The 23,686-nt window shown below is 34.7% G+C and overlaps 3 protein-coding genes across 3 annotated transcripts; all 3 read left to right on the top strand.

Moving 5' to 3' along the window:
- Window positions 1-117: 117 nt before the first annotated feature.
- LOC128671391 (carbonic anhydrase 2-like) lies at window positions 118-8,046 on the top strand. Its single transcript, XM_053747831.2, has 7 exons — window positions 118-256; window positions 1,173-1,391; window positions 3,022-3,182; window positions 5,056-5,142; window positions 6,631-6,858; window positions 7,166-7,467; window positions 7,920-8,046. The coding sequence occupies exons 1-6, from the start codon at window positions 229-231 to the stop codon at window positions 7,457-7,459; spliced, it is 1,017 nt and encodes a 338-aa protein (XP_053603806.1). The 5' UTR covers window positions 118-228; the 3' UTR covers window positions 7,460-7,467; window positions 7,920-8,046.
- On the top strand, window positions 7,480-8,676 carry fh (frataxin). The gene is made up of 2 exons (XM_053747832.2): window positions 7,480-8,067; window positions 8,277-8,676. The coding sequence occupies exons 1-2, from the start codon at window positions 7,780-7,782 to the stop codon at window positions 8,526-8,528; spliced, it is 540 nt and encodes a 179-aa protein (XP_053603807.1). The 5' UTR covers window positions 7,480-7,779; the 3' UTR covers window positions 8,529-8,676.
- On the top strand, window positions 8,553-22,638 carry LOC128671390 (uncharacterized protein). The gene is made up of 17 exons (XM_053747829.1): window positions 8,553-8,676; window positions 8,944-9,077; window positions 9,668-9,789; window positions 9,967-10,124; window positions 10,609-10,789; window positions 11,260-11,366; window positions 12,093-12,314; window positions 12,620-12,817; window positions 13,733-13,919; window positions 15,746-15,888; window positions 16,220-16,339; window positions 16,830-17,034; window positions 17,629-17,718; window positions 17,918-18,126; window positions 19,097-19,192; window positions 20,296-20,439; window positions 22,024-22,638. The coding sequence occupies exons 1-17, from the start codon at window positions 8,602-8,604 to the stop codon at window positions 22,216-22,218; spliced, it is 2,586 nt and encodes an 861-aa protein (XP_053603804.1). The 5' UTR covers window positions 8,553-8,601; the 3' UTR covers window positions 22,219-22,638.
- The last annotated feature ends 1,048 nt before the right edge of the window (window positions 22,639-23,686 follow it).

Raw genomic sequence — 23,686 nt, 5'->3', positions numbered from 1 at the left:
AAATTGGTCATAAAATGCATGGAATAATATAAATTAATAAATATTTACCGTAAAAAGTAATAAGTATTTTTTACTACTTTAAGATTACGAATTAGTTAAAAATTAAAACAATGCCCAAATAAAAGAAAAGATATGTATTTTTAGCTGTACGCATGACATAATACGTGATGTGACAAATAATTTACAAACACTAAAATTACAGTTTCATTTTCTGGTAGAATTTAAATTATGCAGTTAGCCGTAGCCGCTCAAACAGGTAACCATTATAAATACTTTCTTTCCTTCTTGAAATGGAAATAATTTATACGCATATATACTGTATACGGTATGATAGGGATACATACGGAGCTTAGAGGAAGCGGCAGAATTTGTAATCCAACGTAGCGTTGGCAAATATTTGTGATCACAGATACAATTTGCGGTTCTGGTTGTGTTGTACCTGTCTGTCTCTGTCTTTTAGTTCGCGATACAAGCTTAGTGCTTAGTATGGGCCGTTGTCTGCTGTTCATTAATTTTTGCCCACATCAACGGAAAAATTGACTTGTTAGGATGTACGTGTCCCTCTTTCATATGCGAGCATGTAATCGGGTGCAACATCACATCTTAGAAGGCCGGGGTCCACGTGAACATAATTTTGATTATTCCGCTGTGGTAATACGACTAGCCTGTTTGACGTCAACCCTTTTTATGTATGCTGTTGTTGCTGTTATCTCAGCTGTCAAAGCTCTTAGTCTCCTCGTACGACATGCAGTCGACTCAACATTAGAATATCCTTACGTTTTATAAAAAGAAGTCTCGCCGATTTTTGTATGTATTACGGTTTTCACCTGTGTACCTTCGGGGTAAAACGTACCCTATGTTAATACATAGGGTACATTTTACCCCGAAGCAAGGTATCAATGGCCTCATTACCAAATTTCATAAAGTGTGGCCGAGGCGTATGAGCATGAAGAAGTAATATATATACTCACAGACTTTCGACTTTACGAGTATTAGTGGGATGTTATTAGTACGGATTAGATAATCAGATGACTATGATAACAACCTTTAATGATTCAATTCTTAGGTATTTACAAAATGCGATGTAACTACATGTGAACACGCTACTTTCCAAAGACACACAGTTGTCTAAAAAGTAAGAAATATATATTTAGTTCATAAAATATTTGTAGAGGATGAGGAAGCGCCGCCACCCAAGAAAGAAGAGAAAATTATACCCCAATTTGGAACGATAGAATGGATTAACTATATCAGTGAATTCGATGGACATCTACCGTCGCCTATCGACGTGTCAATCACAGGGTCCATGGCGTATAGGTGTCCAGAACTAAAGTGGTACAATTTTGATGTCTACCCTCATAAAGTCAAATTAACCAACACTGGATACACTTGTAAGTAGATTGTTTTGAAAAAGAAAATATTGATTATTTTCACAAGCTTTTGCTTAACTTGCAATTCATGTATTTTCGGTTAGAATTTTGTAACAGATATCTTCAACCGATTGAGCTGAAATATTGTATTATGTCTAGTTTGAATGACAATGCATTATTGTGATAAGCACAATCCTGGCAAATCGGCGTCCAGCGAAGAAACTCCTCAACGGTTTACAGTGCGGATAATACGGACATGTTTTTTATGTCACTCGTTGCAAATGCAGTAAGATATCGCCGGCAACAATAAAAACTTGTGTCAAAAATGACATTTTTGTAAAAAACTTATTTTGATTTTTATTATCATCATCCATCGCAGAATCAATGGCTTAGTATTTTCTCAGTCTTCCTAAACAGTAATATATACATACTAGTTGGGTTTTCAGAAAGAAACTTGGGAAATACTTGGAGTAGAGTACCTAAACTCATCCATGATACTGCGTAATTTATGTACCAGTCATCCGCATCTTTGTTACCTTGCCGATCTGTATGTCACGGTAATACCAGCGAATTTGCAATGATTTTAGATGGCTTGATATGCTATTGACTATATACTTGTATCTTTTTAATTTTTTGTACTATTAACTACACAGATACGTCAAACAAAACATCCTGAATCACACTAATCTGACTTAGTAACTTACTTACCTAATATAAATACGAAAGTTTGGACCACCGGGAAATCTCACAGACGAGAGATTCTTTTGATTGTATTTACTAGTGCCAGATAATGTAATTACTGTGAAGAACTCTGAGCTAAATATAGCCTAGCCATGTTGTTGTAGACCTAGTTCCTATATAAAACCTCAAACAACTAGGGGCTAGCAAAAAAAAAACCACTACGACTCAATTCGGACCCTACGACGACCTCGCCTTTGGTACAATAGACCTTCAACAATTAATATTTTTATCTGGTATTTTGTATTCATGGAGTCCACGATACAAATGCTAAAGGGGAATTATTGAATTCGTATATGAACTATAATAGGAAATATTTATAAATACTGTAAATACTAACATAAATATTTTAGGAAGTAAAAGTAATGTCAATTAAAATATAACCGAAATTTCAGTTGAGCCTATACATATCATGTATTTAATAAATACTTCGTATGGAGTAGGTACTATTTCCTTGATACATATTATAGGTACATTTGGTAAGTATTGACAGTTCCATATCATTGACCAGCATTGTTAGAAGTTTATAGTTTATGAAATCATAATAGGCATCGTATGTTGTATACCTACTTTAAACTTGTCATTCACTTTCTAGTTAGGTACTTACTTAATACTTAGTAAAGGATTTAAAAAAATAAATAATAAATACGGTCTACAGAATTTAATTTTATTTTGGAAACACACAATAGCCGCACATAAAAATAACATTAATAACACCTATATGAGTATAAATCAAAAATATATATATATCTTTGCTAAGAACTTCTTACCACTCAAAGGGTTTAGTTACCTAAGGTCATATAACAGCCATATAATCAGAGTGATATTATATGTGGAAGGTGATAGTAAATGTGGAAGGTGCTTACCTATTCATTTCTTTTTTTTTCTGTTCAATCTTCTACACCCTTTTCAGTGCTACTCGGTGCAAAATGGAGAACGGAACGGCCGTATCTGGAAGGAGGACCGTTTCTTGAGAAACATGTGCTGTCACAAATACACTTCCATTGGGGATCTGACCTGATGGAGGGCAGTGAACACACTGTCGACAAACGAACATACCCTGGGGAAATGCAGGTATGAAAATTCATCAATAGCTTTATTTGTGTATTTCTCTTTAGGGTGGTTCACATAGCGTTTCGACCGCTGCGGCTGCGCGGTCATTACAATCCGTCAATTTTATTGGAAGGAAGGAATCATTTCCAAAATCTCATAAAATTGACATTACTACAGTAGAGTAATTATTGTACTGTCATAAGGTAAAACCCATTCGTGTCTTTGTTAAAATTTGAAAAATTGTAATGACATCGCGACCGCAGCGGTCGTAACGCTCTGCGGACCACCCTTTAATCAATAAGTTCATGAATTAAGCTATTTCAGCCTTTTCTACTCTCATATTTGCCCCTCCCGATCAGAAATTCTAAGTAGCAAAATGTCCAACAAAGCGAAACGTCTAATGAGAAATCTGCCAGCAAGCTAATAGCCTATGTATCAAAACGTCTAACTATCAAGAGGTCTATATAACAAAACGTCTATTTAAGAAATCGACAATTTTTCATTAACTACATTTATTATAGACATAATTTCTAGTAAAAGAATGCTATTATTTTCTATTGTACTTCACTTAACCCGTCTATGCACGTTGCAATTTGTTGCAAACCAAAGAAAGATAAGTCCTTGATCCCATATTGTGCTCTCTTTGTTACCTACCTATACATGCATCACTTGCGTCGACAATTTGAAACTTTTTAAAATTGTAGCCCTAACGAATCTTGCTCACGTGTATTTTATAATTTATCTCCTGAACTATGACCAAAATAAACAGAAGGCTTCGTGAAACGTAGGTACCTACCTTCTTAGACAGAGAAAATTACAGACATCGTCAAATCTTTTGTTTCGCTCCAATAAGAAAGAGAAACGTTTACTAGAAATACACTACAAAAAGCGGGACAGAGCGCTAATATATTTTGCCCGTAAATGTGTGTACGGTTTTATAAGTACCTATCTATCATGCTATGTACCTAGTCCGAGAAGTTGTATGAATATCTTTTATCTCATTTGACAACGCCAACTCGTTAACTTTGTGTAGTTATTACGCCCCGTGCCATCATTGCACTCACATATTCGAAGTTTAAATTCAACAGTACAATGATTTAGATATACTTAGGTACCTAATATCGATACTGGGTGTCAATTCTACTAACGATAAGCGGTCATCATGCATCATCAATAGTAGTTTCAGTATAACGTAAGTTGCGTATCAATAAGTATTTGACTTAAAGTTAGCAGTATAGAGACCCTGGTCTAAAATACAATACACAAATCGATATCACTCTTGTTAGCAGAGGAACCAAACTCGAATGGAACCCAATCACTTGGGTAGAACCAATATTGTACGAAGCGCAGAGGCGAGGCAAACATTATCTCATTGTTTTGGACAATTCAATACAGTACAATAGAAATCCTTCAATTGTATAGATGCGGTCGAGTTTAGTGTTGCTGTCTGTGGTTGGTTTCTCACTCTTGAAGCCGCTACACCAAGCGAAGCGCCTTTAGTTTCACCAAAATTTTTGGTCTGAACAGGATAGATATAGCTAGAAGATAGAGTATAACATAAATTATATGTATGTTATACCGTTATGTTATTACCGTGCCATAAAGGTATAGGGTAAGTTGTTATGCTGTTGACTGTACTTAGATGAGATATCGCCGAAACCCTAGGTCAGTATAAAAAATTTTGTAGTTTCGACTGTGAATGTTCAATCTATCTGACGTCAAGTAGAGAATGCTATTGTTACCTATTGGCCACGAAGACTATGTTTTTAGTCACCTTAAAAAAATTCTTCTTCGCGTCAAGTAAGATCAGCTCTTTTATAGAAAAAAATATGTAATGTAAATAGGGAATATTTGAAATAAAAATACCTAGCTATTTTTATTCTTCGTCCAACAGGTGACGTTCTTCAGAGCAGAGTACATGACACAAGAGGAGGCTTTCAAACATCACGATGGGGTTGTGATGGTCTGCTACTTGATAAAGGTGAAACAGATACCTATTTGATTTAAACCGGATCAATTATCATAACACATATTTTTAAACAAGTTTTAAATAGGACATAACATAAAATTATAAATAATAAAGAGAATCCAGCACGTCGCCGCTTGGAAGGTAAGAAGGCCGACAGCATTACCCCTCTGAACCGCTACGGCAAATGCTATGTGCAAAATAACTGCCCGCCATTGGATCGCTTGTTACCTCACGGAGACGCGCTGAAATCTCAATTAAAAAGGATTTGCGTTGGGACCCCAAGGGCCCATCGTCTCAACAGCAAAAACAAGTTGAGAAAATGTAGGCCTACCTACTATAAGCTAATTACCTATAGTTGGTACTAAGAAGTGTAAGACTCCGAAGTTGCTGTTTCCATTAGCCTAATCTTCAGAGAAGAGCAGAAGGTTTCCAAACGGCTAAAAGCACATTTTCTAAACATATCTAAGAACACTTTCGATTAAATTCACTTTCTACTGCTGTTACAATGCCATGGACAGACATACAGATACACATTGCTTATAACTTCCCTCCTGTCGTCGGGGTTTGAAAATACCTAGTACCTATCTATAACACATAAAATTTCCGTAAGACAGGAAGTATACATAAGACTTATCTAAAAATAATATTTAGTCGGTCTGTACTTACCTACCTATCTAATTTAGAATCAGCTCCCAATAACATTATAATAACTTTTTCCCTTCTAAAAGATGCTTTCTCAAATCGTATTTATTTAATTCATACCTAGAAGCCTTATACAAATTTCACCAGAACAAACAAACTCGGATTTATTGTTCTTAAGCATTGATTTATCACAACAATTAAATGTTCATGATATTGTTGGGTTGAATACTACGCTGATTTGAGACTCATCTTAGTATTATGGAAAACAAAACATTTCAGTATTTATTTACGTACCTACTTACATGAAATTTATCTATACTAAAGGTTTGCATGAATGGAATAAGACTTATTGTTAACCTAGTCCAAGAATCTCATTATGTACATACCTAGATAAGTACTTATGTATTGAAAGAAAGACAACAATAACCGAAATATTTACTCGAAATAATAATACTCTTCACGTATCTACCATTAATTGCAAGGACATATAACTAGCCGCCCGTCCAGGTTTCACTCAAGTAAAGCCATATAATACATTATATACCTTCCTCGGGAATCACGTTATCTATTGGTGAAATCCTTACACAAATCCGTCAATTATTTTTTCAGTTTATCGCGTTCATACCAGACAGACAGACGTGACATCTATTATGACGAGGATCTTTTGGGATGATTGGATGTCAGATTTTTTTTCTCTTATTACGTGGCTACACACTATCGCCAAACTCAAAACAGATGCTGACACGAATGTACATTGCGTATTTTGTATGAGTCCTTTTATTTATCGCAATGAAAAAATCAACAATGTACGTGTACTGACTGATGGTATAGATAGTATCAACTACCTACTTTTTCCAGTATGGTGTTGAAGACGACGACCGGCTCAACTGGTTGATCGAGGGTTTCCCGCGAATCAGAGAGGCGCAGACATGCACACGCGTTGGACCTTATCCCATGTGTCGACTACTTCCAATGTTCTTCGAAGATTACTTCTTGTACTGGGGCACTTTGGAAACCGCAAGGGGAGATAAACATGTGCTTAGGTGGCTTGTTCCTAGAATCACCCTGTTTGCTAGTTTTCAACAGGTAGGTTCAAAAAATACGTACTCAAAAATACTTATTGCCCAATGTTTTTAATTCTCAAAAGTCCTAGTTAGGTTCGAATGCTACTCGTGGCATACAAGTTTGTCTATCAAACTCATAAAGTACCTATATTAAACCTACTGCAAACTTACGTAGGTATGCTTGTTGGCTTGCGGGAAAACATTGTGAAGAGATCTGCACACTGGTTGAACGACCATTTATTTCACTGGTGTGTTTTCAACTGCTACCTGGGTAGTGCGGTAGGTAGGTAGTCACAGAAGTTATATCAGATACTATTCATTGTTGTCAGATGAAAGAATTTCGTAAGTTCTGGGATCCCTGGGACGAACCGAATTTAAGGAACTTTAGGCCTTTGCAAGAGCGTGGCGAGCGACATGTCCTTTTTATCAATGCCCATTGGAACCAATATAACTCGTTGTTACCAATACCAAGAATACCTGAGCCTTCTATATCAGTACTTTCGCCTGCTTATGAAAAGAATTTGTGGATGCTGCCCCCGCAAAATGCTTATATGTTGCCTGAACCTGAGCCCGAAGAAGTGGAAGAGACGAAAAATGACAATGAAAATGAAAATTTGATGTAGATAAAAAAGTAAGCGTGTAAATAATTCTCTCCCGCAACTAATCTCAAATGTCAAAGCAAATGTTTTATCCATGGAATTAGTAGGTACTCCGTCGAAGTACTTACAAAATCCATGGTTTTATCGTTTGGAAAACATGGAAATATTTTCTACATTTTTATACAACCTGTGCTAATACATTGCTTTTGATCACATCACTAACATAACCGTCAACTCAAATGTCAACGCTAATGTCATAGTGACATTTGGTTCGTCAAAATTTTTGTCAACAAGAAAGTAACCTAGAATTTGGTTGTTTGATCTATGATTTAACAAATAATAAAATGTTACGGAGTCTTTTACGTACCAGCCGCTGGCTGGCACGAAAACAAATTGATTTAATTCCCAATGCAGTGGTTCGAGTTCGATCTTTTAGTTTTTTGGACCAAAATCAAAGTTTTATCTATCAACGTAATTTCGCAAGTTCTAGTGATAATGTTGAGCGCTCAAAAGTTTTGGATCAAGCCGTTTTTGAAGAAATTTGTAATGAAACATTAGAATCTCTCTCTGAATACTTCGAGGAGTTAGTGGAACAGGCACCTAATCTAAAAGGTGCTGATATAACATTCAGTGTAAGTGATTCAACTCTTCTTTTAGAAAAATAGTATTTTGTCACATGTATATTTCTCTTATAGTTAAAACTGTAAATACTGTAATAATGTAAATATTACCAAACTTAAAAAATACTAAAAAATACCTACAGACTAATATTAGTTGCCTTAGTTTTAATTTTGATGTAAGTATTAAAAGTACTTATATTTATAATCTCATTCTATTACAGGATGGAGTTTTAACAGTAGCCTTAGGAAACTCATACGGCACTTATGTAATCAATAGACAAACTCCTAACAAACAAATTTGGCTTAGCTCACCTGTTTCCGGGCCTAAACGCTACGACTTAGTGTTGAAAAACGGAGGATATTGGATTTATAAGCATGATGGAGTGTCCTTGCACAAATTACTTCAAGACGAAATATCCAAAATAGTGAAAGATAAAGTGGAATTCAATAAATGTACATATAGTGTAGTTTAATTTATATTTTTTATTATTATTAAATAGTTTTGTTGATTTTATTTGTTTTTTATTTTTTATTTTTTTTATCAAAATGGAGGTTATTGAAGATGGGAATATTATGGACAGGATCCCTATTTTATTACAGAGGGATTTTGAATATTATCAGGTGAGTTTAATTTGAATAGGCCGGACAGATGGTACAGATCATAGTCAGTGGACTCTTGAGCTCTGATGCATAACAGATTAGGAAGCAATGAGAAAATGCTTAACTTAGAGAGAGTTGGAACAGATAGTATACAGCAAAAATTTTTTTTTGTATTCAATTTATGTGTGTAGTATGATTTGATATTTTTAAGAGTCATCATTAATCGCAATTTCAATATATTTGCAGATTTCTTGAGCTGTATGTAAATTTGATTGATAACTGTTTCAGAAAAATCAAACTGTGTTATCGGAGACAATTTGTCAGGGAGTGGTTGGCGGGAGGCTGGATTTCCCGAGAAATGCATCATTTGCTGCTGTGAAAATTGTAATCTGGTTGGAAGAAGAGTTCTCTATTGCTTTCCAGTAAGTGGTTTTTATTGCATAATAAGTAAATAAATAATAATAATAATAAATAAATATATTAGGACAAATCACACAAGATTGAGCTAGCCCCAAAGTAAGTTCGAGACTTGTGTTGTGGTATACTAACTCAACGATACTATATTTTATAACAAATACATATATAGATAAACATCCAAGACCCGGGCCAATCAGAAAAAGATCATTTTCCATCATCACCCGACCGGGAATCCAACCCGGGACCTCTTGGTTCAGTGGCAATAAATTAATTAAATGATAATAAATAATACATAATTCATATTTTAATAACCTCTCATGTTTTCATTCTTAGTAATTTATGTGTTGTGAATTGGTAGAGATCAACATGTTAATTTGGAGCTTGGCTACGTTGATTTAGTATGTTGAGGCTCCGTAGTGCTCTGTTGTTTTCATATTGACGTGCGTCGACGTACGTCGTCTCTATACAATTTCTGTGTTGTTGAATGACGCAAAATAATGGAGGACATTCGAGAAATTGGGCGCGGCCTTATTTGTATCACACATCGGAAAATAAACATAAAGATAATTAATGTATTTGTATGTTATATTTTCAGACATGGATCAGGAATGTTTGTGGTCACAGAAGATGTTGAGAAGAGTGATGGCGGTGTGGCAAAGACCTCGGACCCTGACAAATTTGTCCATCTGGCTATCAAGTCCAGTGATTTGCTTTTAGGTTAGTTTGTTCCATACATAATCATAATTTGATTATTTTGCATGCATATTTTTAGAGAACTATGTCCAGAGGAAAAAAAAGTAGCATAAGAAAAAATAGAACTAAATCAATTCAATTCAATTTGTGTAAATGTGCTGTTGTAATCAATATGTAAATTAATATCATTAACATTTTCAGAGCATCTCCACGTCCTAGCGCAAGAAGCCCTAGATCACGCGGACCTTCCCGTGTTGACCGCAACGCTGGGCGCGGCCGCTTTGCTGAAGAACAGTCTTTATTGCTACGTCCAACATGTTGAAGACACTAGCAGTAACGACAAAATATCTGCAATGCAGGTCAATACCATACAAACTGTTGTTTCTGTTAAGTTTTATTTTTAGTTTCATTCAGCATCAGAAACATGGCATTTTCTTCTATGTACTTACTTATGACGACTACAACTTTTTATGTTTCTGAAGCGTGGTGATTTTACTAAAATCTTCTTCCGCTCTGTTTGCAAATCAGTTATGATTCTATTTTATAACGACTTCATCAACTATCATGTGCAAAAAATTTTTAGAAATTATAATGTAGAGCGATGGACCAAAAATTGAGCCCTGAGATCCACCACCCAGGCGTAATGTTGTGCAGGTATAGCTAAGCTGATATTAAAAACAAAATAGATTTTCTAAGACAATAAAATCTTATATAAACATCTCAGAAAATCGCTTATTTACATATTTATGTAATTTTGTAGAAATATTTAATAATTCATTTTATCGAACGATTTAGTGAAGTCAATAAAAAAATATTGCTACAAAACTATTGTTTCCACTTCAGGCGTGCTACAAACGCTACGTTACAATGTCGGAGGCGGTCGCAGAAAGAGTTCTAGACTTACATAGCCGTGTGCTATCCTTGTATATCCTACAAGATTCCGGAGGCAGACCTATAGACGAGAACAAAATGGTGCAACAAACGGGAACGCCTTCTGTTCAGGGTTGGTGGTTATATATGAATGGTGAGTTGGTAAAATTTGAGTGTAAATTTGCCAAAAATACTAAAATGTAATTTATAAGAACGTATGGAAAGATGTTGGATATAAAAGCCTCTCCCAAGGAATTCCACAAGGACTGATTGAAATCATATTGCGTCATTGGAAAAATTAATATTTGTTATTAAATATTTTACGGCAAAACTTAAATTCGTTCGTTGGTGCTGGCACAACTCAATTTGCAAGACCGGTAGTGCCCGAGGCAATTCACTTTCCCATGGGAATAATAGCTAGAATAAACCTTTTTATCCCTTTCTTCCCTTTAAATTCTTACGTGAGCATAACCTTGACGCACGAAAAATAGGTACATCAAATATAATAAATACCAATATATCAAAAATTCACCACCTTTATCCTCCGTTCCTTATCCATCCATAAGGAAGGCCAGTGCCCTAGCAGCGAGGACGTGTTGACATAAATATATACTTTTCTTTCAGGGAGTAGAAAAGACTTATGGGACACGGTTCCGCCCAGGATGGCGCAGAGGATATTTGCTGGGATGTTGAATGAAACACTCACTATATTGACTGTCCGATATTGCCAAGTAAGTCAAGAGTTCCAAGTTTAATTACTGAACTATGCATAGAACTGAACTTGTATTTTTCATAGATAATTAAATAATATTGACATCACTTAATGGTACATAAAAATAGCACTTGTTACAACTCTATTCTTCCTTTAACATTTTGCTCTGCACCACAAAATCTACAGGGAAGATTTCTATGAAATACTAGATGTTGCCCGGGCCTTCGCTCCCGTGAGAATTTTGAGATAAAATATAGCCTATAGCAATCTTGGATAATAGACTTTTCTAATGGTGAAATAATTTTTGAAATCGGTTCGGTGGTTTCGGAGATTACCCGCCTTAAACATACATACTCACAAAAGCTTACCTCTTTATAATAATAGTATAGATGAGTAGAATGATCTCAGAAGATCGTTCTACTCATTAAATCTTACTTGTGTTTGTACACAAGCGAGCAAGAAACCGAAATAGCGCTCATAATGAGAGGGAAAGGGATGTAAGTAGTGAGGGCGAAGTGTGGATTTGCAATCACATCTCATTATCAAAGACGATTCGCAGTTATATTCAGCTAACCAATCACGGTAAAAAACGGCAAAGTACGGCTTTGTGACGCAACGACAACCACACCGCATTGTGACTGGTTAGCTGCGTCTCACTGCGAGTTGATTCAACAATCATATTATTATGTGAATTGCGAACCTATATGGCCCTCTGATACTTAATTATCTTACTCATGTATTTCAGACCAACACGACATCATCAACGACGCCCCTCCTATTGAACGATATCTTAAATATCCTGCTCTGTGTCGCGCAACTTCTGCCGTCAATATGCACGAGCGGTTCTGACTTGGCCGGTTTAGACGTCAAGCTGCAGACGCGTGACGTCAGAGACGTCCACGCAAAGTGCAATGAACTCTTTAAATGTTTTGTCTATAGGGGTGCTGAGCTGCATTTTATTCATCAGGTAGGAATTTTAGTAAACGTTATGTCATCACTATATGTATGCGAATTGTGAGAAGAAAATGTAGAAAAGCGGACCGGGCAGTGGTCCGACTAGTTTATGATTGTAAAACCGCGGCGATTGTAAAAGTCGATCAAGGGCTAACCACAACATTATTTCAGAATCTCAATACAGAATATACCTGTGTCGACACTATAAAGCTCATGCTGCCTGCATTGTGAGGAAATGTAACAATAATATTGCAAATGGATATATTATAAAAAAACATAATTTAATAGCCCTGTCACTGTATCTTCTTCCACCTTCAGGTATTCAAGGAAAATGATTCATTGAACGCCACAAAAGACGGTCCGTACCCATGGTTCACATTTGTCAGTCCCAATCTGTTCGATATAAACCATGACGTCACCATACCCACTACACACTTGCCAGACAAGACAGCTATAGGTCTGGAGCTGTTTGTCTTACTTGCACAACCGCAACCAGCCTGCTCATTGGTTGTCAAGGTGAGATGTCATGATTTATTTACTAGCTGCACCACGCGGTGTTACCCGCGTAATCTTGCCTAGGGCCGGGAAGTTAGATGGACCAACTGCGCGGAACGAGCCTTGCGAAACGAGTAAGAAAGACAAAAACGGCACTGTCCTTGTCTTGCGCATGTTTGATTAAACCATGTTATATCTAGAAGAATCATTACAATAATTACATAATATAAAACAAAGTCTCTTCCCGCTGTCTGTCCGTCCCTATCTATGCTTAGATCTAACGGATTTTGATGCGGGATTTTTTAATAGAGTGATTCAGTTAGGAGGTTTGTTTCCACCCGCGAGCCGAGGCGGAGTCATTCCCATAACACAGCCGCTAGTTATTAATTGCATTTGTATACAATACAATACTCTTAATTGCACCAAAAGTGAAATAAACAAAAAAAGAAATATCACCATACAAAATAAAATAAAAAAAGGCACAAAGGACTTATCGTTTAAGCGATCTCTTCCAGTCAACCTTGGGGTGGTAGGAAACGATAATGGAGAGAGGCGTTGGCGCAGTAAATAAAATAAACTAATACATAATATCCATATATATATAAAAGAACAAGCGTTTTTTACTAATCAACACCCAGCCTAAACCATAGAGGCTATAAATGCGAAATTTGGGCAGTAGCTTTAGGTTATTACGTGGTGCTCAGATAAGAAAGGAATTTTCAAAATTCGACTCCTGAAGGGGTAAAAATTGGGGGTAAAGTTTGTATGAAAAATAACGAAAATCTTTACTGATCTACTTGGAACTTGGCATAAATGCTATGCAACAAAACACAGTCACATGCGAGCACACCGGCGAATTCGAAATCGTTGAAGTTGTTTCGAACACCGAAATCGGTCGGTCATCATCAACATCATCGTATAGTTCATATTTTTCAGGTGCTGATGATGCGAAACTGCTACCTAGCCCGAATGCTCCTCATCCACGCCATAAGACACATGTCCATAGACAACTCTCGATGGCCTGCCGACGGTCTATGGTACAGTGTGGACGGGAGGCCTATGAAGTGTGAAGGGTTTTTGTGTACAGCTGATGGTTTCTGCAAGTTCACTAAAGATAAGCAAAGTACATTACAAATTTTCTTATGTTTGCCTATCACTGCTCTTTGGTAGAATATCAAAGGCTTTGTAATCTGACAGATAAACTAACTGAGATACATGACTCTTGGTGAACTAATAAGTTCAAGGCAACAATCCTATTAGATATACCTATTGTACAAGCTTTTATTTAGTTTCACTTGTCTCGATGTTTGCCTGTAATCAAATTTTGCAAGTTATATTTCAACTACCTCCCGTCGTTCGTCCTACGTCTAACTTTAGTTTCCATGGCAATACATTATTATAAAGCATATAAAAATAAATTACAAATAACTTTAGTTTCCATGGCAATACATTATTATAAAGCATATAAAAATAAATTACAAATAACTTTAGTTTCCATGGCAATACATTATTATAAAGCATATAAAAATAAATTACAAATAACTTTAGTTTCCATGGCAGTACATTATTATAAAGCATATAAAAATAAATTACAAATAACTTTAGTTTCCATGGCAATACATTATTATAAAGCATAGAAAAATAAATTACAAATAACTTTAGTTTCCATGGCAATACATTATTATAAAGCATAGAAAAATAAATTACAAATAACTTTAGTTTCCATGGCAATACATTATTATAAAGCATATAAAAATAAATTACAAATAACTTTAGTTTCCATGGCAATACATTATTATAAAGCATAGAAAAATAAATTACAAATAACTTTAGTTTCCATGGCAATACATTATTATAAAGCATATAAAAATAAATTACAAATAACTTTAGTTTCCATGGCAATACATTATTATAAAGCATAGAAAAATAAATTACAAATAACTTTAGTTTCCATGGCAATACATTATTATAACGCATATAAAAATAAATTACAAATAACTTTAGTTTCCATGGCAATACATTATTATAAAGCATAGAAAAATAAATTACAAATAACTTTAGTTTCCATGGCAATACATTATTATAAAGCATAGAAAAATAAATTACAAATAACTTTAGTTTCCATGGCAATACATTATTATAAAGCATATAAAAATAAATTACAAATAACTTTAGTTTCCATGGCAATACATTATTATAAAGCATAGAAAAATAAATTACAAATAACTTTAGTTTCCATGGCAATACATTATTATAAAGCATATAAAAATAAATTACAAATAACTTTAGTTTCCATGGCAATACATTATTATAAAGCATAGAAAAATAAATTACAAATAACTTTAGTTTCCATGGCAATACATTATTATAACGCATATAAAAATAAATTACAAATAACTTTAGTTTCCATGGCAATACATTATTATAAAGCATAGAAAAATAAATTACAAATAACTTTAGTTTCCATGGCAATACATTATTATAAAGCATAGAAAAATAAATTACAAATAACTTTAGTTTCCATGGCAATACATTATTATAAAGCATATAAAAATAAATTACAAATAACTTTAGTTTCCATGGCAATACATTATTATAACGCATATAAAAATAAATTACAAATAACTTTAGTTTCCATGGCAATACATTATTATAAAGCATAGAAAAATAAATTACAAATAACTTTAGTTTCCATGGCAATACATTATTATAAAGCATAGAAAAATAAATTACAAATAACTTTAGTTTCCATGGCAATACATTATTATAAAGCATAGAAAAATAAATTACAAATAACTTTAGTTTCCATGGCAATACATTATTATAAAGCATATAAAAATAAATTAAAGCATATAAAAATAAATACATTGCAAATAAAAATAAATGCGTTATTACATTATAAAGGTCACATCGGCTACGATTTTTGTAAAACTTGTTTCACCATTTCAGTTGGGGAAGAATTCGCTCGTACTGCTGGCGCCCTCACATATATTCTGGCTACGATAGGAAGTAAGGTGGAGTTGAAGTCTACTCTGTGTTATGCCTTGGAAATTTCTGGAAGAGACTGGGCCTCTTGTTTGGATAAAAGACAGGTGCAGTAGTTTTTTTTTAGACTATAGTCGCTATATATCAAACTATATAGTCGCTGTTATATGTCAGTAAAGTCGAGGTCACTATAATTACGTATAAAATCACCGTTGAAAATTCAACTGTGATTTTATGACCCAAACTTAAAACCAGTAAAAACTAGTTTTTTTACATCAATAGTAAATAAAATATATCTGGGTTGAAAACTAGCGTTACTTTTATAATTGTTAAAAAAAGTAGTATTACTAGCCGAAAATTTTGGTTTCGGTTTCTGCCAAAATCTCCATAGTTTCGGTCGGACGCTAGAGAAAATATTAAAATTGGAATTATTTAAAGGTGTGGTGCGACCGTAGACCGCCGTGGTTGGCCGGAATACTCGCAATAGTGGGATCGGCGCTGCAGTTCATGCCTCCGATATTAGTTAACGCTGTGCAGAGCGGCGCTTCTATGTATCAGGTAAAACTTGAATATATTGGATTATACTTGAATATATGTAATTCTCGGGTTAAAATAAGAAAGTACGATCGTAAATTAGTAAATTCCACTTATTGTAAAATTATAATGTACATATTGTGTTTTGTAACTAAGAAATCTGTTTTAATCACTACCTATGTACTGCTAAAAAGGACAGGGCTAGACTTACCCCCTATGCCATAACAAAAGCGAAATATAAGCATATTCAGGCTTGAACGGGTGAAAAAAGTAAGTGTACTCGGATTCCTACCTAGATTAAGTAGAGTTGACATATTGCATTGTTCAGTTTTCTGCTGCAAAAGTAAATTAGGGACATCAAAATACCAAAAAGAAGTGGTATGGTTGTTCACAGTTTATTGAATTCTTATCATATTATTTATATTTTACAACATTTAAACACACAATTTCAGGTTTATTTCAAATTAATTTGGGTAGGTTGATATGCTGCTAACTGTACATTGTTTTATTACAGACGATGTCCCTATGTCTAACTTGCATCTCCCGATCGCTCGATTGCGTGCCGCGTACCTTTATGAACGCATGTACAATCATTGAGAAAACTTTGCCTTCCCATATACACCCTGTGGGCGGATCTGTTTTATTACAACTTCTCATCACTATTTCCTATGAAGAAATGTTGAATTGGGCCAAGAAAGAGACTTTGAAAGAACAGCAAGGTAAATCTTATAGTAATTTTCGCTGTAATTAATTTAATGTTCTAGGAATCGGTGGAAATATGTATAAGTTTTATTTACAAAAATGTCATTTTTACCGCTTTTATTGTTCAACGCGTGACAAAGTCCGCAAGGCCACAAATAAAATATGTTTTTTCGTTTGACTGTAATCAAAGCCAGTTTTCCAATGCATTTTATGTTAGCATGATGATTTGACAGTGCATCCGACGAAGGAACTCCTTAACGATTTACTTTGCAGTGACAAACAAACGAACAATCATATTTTGTTTGGCTGTAATCATTTGTTGTTTCATATCATGCGCCATTTGCAAGTTAAAAAGTGGAATCTATTTTGGCCACAAGACAATATTTATAATTGCACTAGCTTCTGCCGGCGCCTTCGCCCGCATGAATTTCCCACGGCAACAGATATTTTTCCGGTATGAAAGGTGCTCTATGTCCTTCTCCATACTTCAAAATACATGTATGAAAAATTACAAGATGATTGGTTGAGTGTAAGAGCGTGAAGTGTTCATTACATTCGCATATATTAATGAGGATATATATTTTATTAATTTTATAGTATTGTATTTGCAGTAGCATTAGCGGCCAATGGCGACGCGCACATGAGCCACAGGTCGAATAAGCCAAGGAAACATGTGAGGATTGTCAACCTTGGTAACACAAGTAAGCAAACTATATCCAATATAAATATGTAGCGTTACTACTCTACTCTATCACATAAACCTTCCTCAAGAACCACACTATCTATTGGTGAAAATCCGTGCAGTAGTTTTTGAGTTTATCGCAAACAGACAGACACGGCAGATGACTTTGTTTTATAAGAATATACAATGGTATAATTATAATAAAATTAATTCCGTAGCGACGTCAAGTTCAGTGAGTTTCGACGGCAGTCATAGTTCGCCTTCGTCTATCGCTTTAGCCATAGCCGAAGCTCTATGCTCCATAGACGAGGACCACAAACACACGCAAGAGATAGAACTACTGGTGTCACAGTCTAAGAACACAGTCACGTTGTCCAACCAATTCGGCCTGGAGGATTTTCCTGAGTTTGCAGAGATGTTTGAAGAGGTAACCTTGTGTCTGTCTGCTTAGTTAGTGAAATTTAAGATTGAGACTTAATCTTAAGGTCGTGGGTTCGGGCCCCACGTTGGGCGCCAGGTATAGCAGGGTGGCTGAATTCAATGAGGAGGATGAAGAAAACCGATGATCTTTAAATGTTCTTTATTCCTTATGTGATAGATACTATACTAATTTAATAGCCGACCGAGGTCCAGAAATCCCAATGGAATGTCCCTAAGCGGAAAGAAGTAGGTTTTAAATAGCGCCGCCTAGGATATGTAGATTTAGTCGGTAGGTCCAAAAGTTCCGTAGGAGACAATTGGACGCTAGCGTATTTGAAGACAGTTATCATGTATTCAGTTTATATCCTGCGGCGTAAACGTAACCATAGCGCGTTCTAATCTGATACTAGCGCCATCTAGTGACAAGTGTGAGAAAAGACGTCTTGCTACAAGATTAAATTATTCATTTTATTCAAAACACAGAGTACATTAATACTATGTAATTGATGCTTATAAGTAATATAAAAAATTAGTGTCGCTTGCGAACACCATGGACCAGTAGTTTCTACAAAAACTGGATCGAATACTTTAGACAAAACCGATAAATTTAAGTGCTTGTTATCTACCTACATATATACTTCTTTACTAATATTATGAACAGTAAATAATTTTACTTTTATATATGTTTAGTTTATTCGTTACTATGATCTCCGATGTAGATTAAACGATTTGGATATATTTAGTGGTAACTTCAATTACATTTTAAACGTATTCATGCATATAGAATGCCAGAAAAGTATTTCTAATATAATTTAGTGAGACCGAAAAGATTGTATTAATCACATAATTAATAACACTGAATAATTAAACTGACATTGTTAATTATTATATTTGGTTATTTAAATATATCTTATCAATATATTAAAATAATTTATTTTATATCCAGTCAAGTAACCAATTGTTATATACATTCTAAGGGAGATGTGCCAGGCGCGAACGCAGAGCGGACAAGTGATGCAGCGGCTTTGACTACTCAGATACTGATGACGCCACCCGGCAGAGATAGTCTTCGAGTAAGTAAATGAATAGTTTAGTAAGTAAATGTTTAGACAAAAATAAATCGTTTATTATTCTCTCCATTTACTACTAATTTAAAGACAATATATTAACCCAAAGTGGATTTTGGCCTCCGAAACGCGAGTACGCCATAATCTTCTGTTCTGCACGGAGTTCTCCCAGCTCGTGCAGATCAGCCTTCACAGCGTCGCTCCGGCGATATCTGGGACGTCCGACTGGGCGCCTCTCCGACAACTTTCCCTGATAAGCCGATTTAACGCCACGATCCTCCCTCATTCTATCTAGATGACCAAGCCAGCGTAGTCACTGTGGCTTTATCACGCCTAATATGTTAGACTTTTTCACGAGCTCCTTTATTTCGCATTTTTTCCGAACTTCCGTCTAATTTCTTAGTGGGGCCGAGGATTTTCCGGAAGATTTTTCGCTCCGCTACTAAAAGTTGGCTCTCGTATATAAAGTGAAAAGCCACTTTATATACGAGAGCCAACACTTTCACAATAGATATATAGATATTTTTGTAACAACACTTTGAAAAAGCATCTAATTCGACTTGATTAATAAGGTATGATGTGGCAAGTATCTTTACTCATAGATAAGTTTAATTGTTAGACAAATAAAAAAAACCCCGACTTTCAATATTCATTTCGCTACAAATTTTGAACGGCTGAACCGATTTCAATCGATCAAACATATAGAAAAACCACCGCTTAAAAATTTGCTATCAAATAAAAAGAATCCCATTAAATCGGTTCACCCGTTGATGAGCTATGGTGACACGTACATATAAACACTTCGCGGTCAAACTTATAACTCCCCTTTAACTTTTTGCGTCGGGGGGTTAAAAACAAGTATAACTACCGTTATAATCTTTTTGTTATGTTTAAATTAGAAATAAATTATATAAACGTTTTCCATTGTCTCACTATAGTTCAAATTCACCGCATATAAAGTCATTATTAAAGTGATATTTATGCCGTAGTGATTGCGGTGAGTTTGCAATGAATTTGGTTAGTTTGATGTGATGGTGACTGTACCTACGCTTCTTTTGCTTCTGTTTGACCTTTATCACGGTGACCATATGTACACTATAAATTTTCAGGTAATATCCGACCATTTACAAGTTCATGCCGAAAGGATACACAAGGAGTTAGACATACAAGAATCCAGTGAAGTGGAAGTTCCTTTGAATAAGGCGCCGTTGCTGTATATCATGTTCCATATTGGCAGGCGGCCTTTTGACCAGGTAGCAGTTATAATATGTTGTCCCACTGCTGGGCTCTAACTAGTCAAATCACATACTTTTTTCTAATTAACTAAACTAACTGCACATAATTTTACATGAGGGTTGTCAGTTATTATCACGACACGGTTGTTAAGTCAAAAAATATTTCTTATTCTATTTGTTTAATGAGACATATAAAATAGTACCTAAATCCAGTAATGTATTATCACGTTACTGTTGTTAAGTCAAAAAGCATTTCTGATTCTATTTCTTTAATGAGATGTGAATCTCGTAATTAATAAGACTGATGTCACTTTAATAATGTAAAGTGACATTCAATTAGCGTGCCTGAATTTTTTTTCCCTGTCGAATAGCCAGTTTCTGCCCCACAGAAATTTACCTATAAATTTCACAAAGCGTTTTTATGTAGTGTATATGTTTTTTTACTTTTCTCCCTATAGAAATGGAAAATAATACGTAGGTACCTACTTAAAGCTACACGAATATCAATTTTGCAATAAAAATAAATAAAAAATAACTATGTGTACTTGTGTTGCATTATCTACTTTATATAGCGGCGTAACAATTATATAATTAATGTCCAAAATATAAATTCTCAATCGGTAAACGAGTATAATTAAGCGTCCAAACGTGGTTTGAATAAAAACAGGCATATTTACCTATATGAAAATGTTAACAAAAAATCAAATTACTTTTGATAATATGGTTATAAATTTGGTCATATTACGTCGAAATCAATGTGTTTGTTCAATCAGAAATCGAAAATATTTGCGTAAACGCACCGTCGTTAAAGTAATCAATAATTTACAAAAAGCACAACTTGTTTTCTAGGTTGGAAGTATAGAATAAAAAAGTCGTTTTTATAATTGGGATTCTCTTTGACGTCACTTTGTTAAGGGAAAGGATTTGGATGATTTTGTGTGAACCTGTGATGTCATTTGTCTTTAGCGGATATCTATCACTCTTTCTCTCATATGGTAATTGATTCTATGTATCAAATCGAAATCTAACCTTTCGAATTTTCAGTTTTTTAATTTAATTATTAAAAATTAATTTAAAATCATTTGTGACGTACATATGCCAATATAAAATTGTTTCTAAGTTATAATGAGGCTGAGTTGTGTATTATCTGATTATTTGTTTTTGAAACATTTAGATATTTATATGCGCTTTAAAGAAAGTTATGTACTCTTGATTTGTTCTTTCAATATAACAGACTAGCTGCCCCCGGGCTTTGCTTCCGTTGGGAAATTTATCATTCGGGTTAAACAGTGCTACGTGTTAATCCAGATTATATTCTATTTGTGTACTAAATTTCATAACAATAGATATAGTAGATTTTGCATGAAAGAGTAACAAAATTTCACATTTTAATATTAGTAGGATAGTACTCCAACTTTACTCTTTACATAAAGCTTAACTAATTTAATTCTGATTTTATTTATTCTTAATATAAATTTTGTATGCAAAATGGTGCAGCATACAGCGCTATTTTTACCACACTATACACCATCTACCACCCATGTCTGACGAAATATATATGATTGATTTCCAAAACTTTATTTCAAATAATTTCCTTCGCAGTTTCTCCGTGGCGAATGGCCTATGCCTTGGTCTAAATTGGTTTCTATGGCGAAAATCTGGTCTGGTGTAGAAGGAGCGCGTGTCCACATCAACAGACGGGACGATATACGAAACATAAAGAGTCACGGGAAGTCCAATAAGCAACTTATTGAACTATATGGCATGTTTAAGCCATCTTCTGAAAGCGTGTTGTGAAAAATTGATTAAAATCTCCAATGTAAATTTAGAGATTTGAATAATCGCACGAAGAGATAGCGAGAAATCTTAAGGATGAGCTACGATTTTGTCCAGTTGAGCCATAAAATATCAGAACCATAAATTATTTAATTTATATTAAAAAGTGTTAAAATATATTCTAATTAATAAAATAATGATGATATATATCACGAATCCAGTAAACATTCGTACATGTTCTTAAAAAATCGTAGTTTGAGATTTGAATGGCAAGTTCAGATATTACTATTATGTTCTCATTGGAGATTTTGAAAATAAAAAAATGACACCAATTAAATGTTCTTGTAGACAATGAGAAATTAATAACGGCCATTTTTAGAATAATTAACGCTTTTCAGTGCACTCAAAAAGTTAAATTGAAATAAACGCTTATTAAATTAATTGTTTTATTTGGTAAATTTTACCTCCCCCTCCCTTTTGTTTTGTACTAATCAGTAATAGTACAGCTAATCCAATACTATACACTTCATAGCTTGTATTTGTGGGTATTTATATGATGTTGTATAAATTTTATTTCGCATTAAAAATAGGAAAATGTAGGTACAACTCTACAATGGTCGCTTGGTCTAAATGGTCTGGGTATATAATGTGCTGGATACGTATTAGGTGTGCACAGCCTTTTTATAAAATTCTAAACGTCTACATAACGCGACGTAATAATTAAGTACGCTCAAATGCGAAAAAAATTCTATTATATTGTCCATTTATGTTCAACTTTGATACAAATCAAACTTTAAACATGGCGCGTAAGAATTGAATTGCACAAGTTGAGTATTGGCATGAATATTGTACGATAGCCAGCCTTCAGCTACCGCAACTGTCACGGTAATAGAATTATCATCTGGCGTCTGCTGCAACTTTACAACAAGTTAAAAGAAAATCTAAAGTTCGGGTCGCTCGAGACTGCCATGTCCTATGAATGCGCTTCTCAAACTGGATGTACATTGAAATGTACAGTCGTGGGCAATTAAACCTGACCCTCATGTGGTAGTTAATTACTTAGGTGTGGTGTTAGGTTTATCTAACCGCGACTGTACATTCTTCACTTCTTCTTCTTAAGATGTCGACTCGGTGAATCATATTTGTGAAGACCATCCTTCACTTATTGTGGCGTTTGGTTCCGCCCCAGAATAAGATCATTACACATCTTCTCTTCGATGTCATATGAAGCGACTCTAAGGGTGTTTCGCAGAGCGTTTCGACCGTTGCGGCCGTGTTGTCATTCAAATTTTAAGAAAAATAAGAATTATTTTACCATCTGACTTTAAAAATAATTGATCTGTAGAGTACTGTGGTAATGGTAAATTTTATGAATGATTGATTTTGGAAATGATTCCTTTCTCAAGAAAATTGACGGATGGTAATCACAGCGCGGCTGCAGCAGTCGTAACGCTCTGAATACCACCCCTGGGCTACATAGCCTAGGCTG

Source organism: Plodia interpunctella, chromosome 7, assembly GCF_027563975.2.
Source record: "Plodia interpunctella isolate USDA-ARS_2022_Savannah chromosome 7, ilPloInte3.2, whole genome shotgun sequence".
Classification (NCBI taxonomy): Eukaryota; Metazoa; Arthropoda; class Insecta; order Lepidoptera; family Pyralidae; genus Plodia; species Plodia interpunctella.
This window is presented reverse-complemented; position numbering and strand designations above follow the sequence as displayed.

Bases quoted from the DNA above. Each gene is read 5' to 3' on its own strand.
- LOC128671391 (XM_053747831.2), top strand. From the start codon at position 229: ATGCAGTTAGCCGTAGCCGCTCAAACAG. The intron at 257-1,172 runs GTAACCATTATA...AAATATTTGTAG, and splicing joins AGCCGTAGCCGCTCAAACAG to AGGATGAGGAAGCGCCGCCA. The intron at 3,183-5,055 runs GTATGAAAATTC...TTCGTCCAACAG, and splicing joins CATACCCTGGGGAAATGCAG to GTGACGTTCTTCAGAGCAGA.
- fh (XM_053747832.2), top strand. From the start codon at position 7,780: ATGTTACGGAGTCTTTTACGTACCAGCCGCTGGCTGGCACGAAAACAA. The intron at 8,068-8,276 runs GTAAGTGATTCA...ATTCTATTACAG, and splicing joins GTGCTGATATAACATTCAGT to GATGGAGTTTTAACAGTAGC.
- LOC128671390 (XM_053747829.1), top strand. From the start codon at position 8,602: ATGGAGGTTATTGAAGATGGGAATATTATGGACAGGATCCCTATTTTA. The intron at 12,818-13,732 runs GTGAGATGTCAT...CATATTTTTCAG, and splicing joins CCTGCTCATTGGTTGTCAAG to GTGCTGATGATGCGAAACTG. The intron at 20,440-22,023 runs GTAGCAGTTATA...TTTCCTTCGCAG, and splicing joins GCAGGCGGCCTTTTGACCAG to TTTCTCCGTGGCGAATGGCC.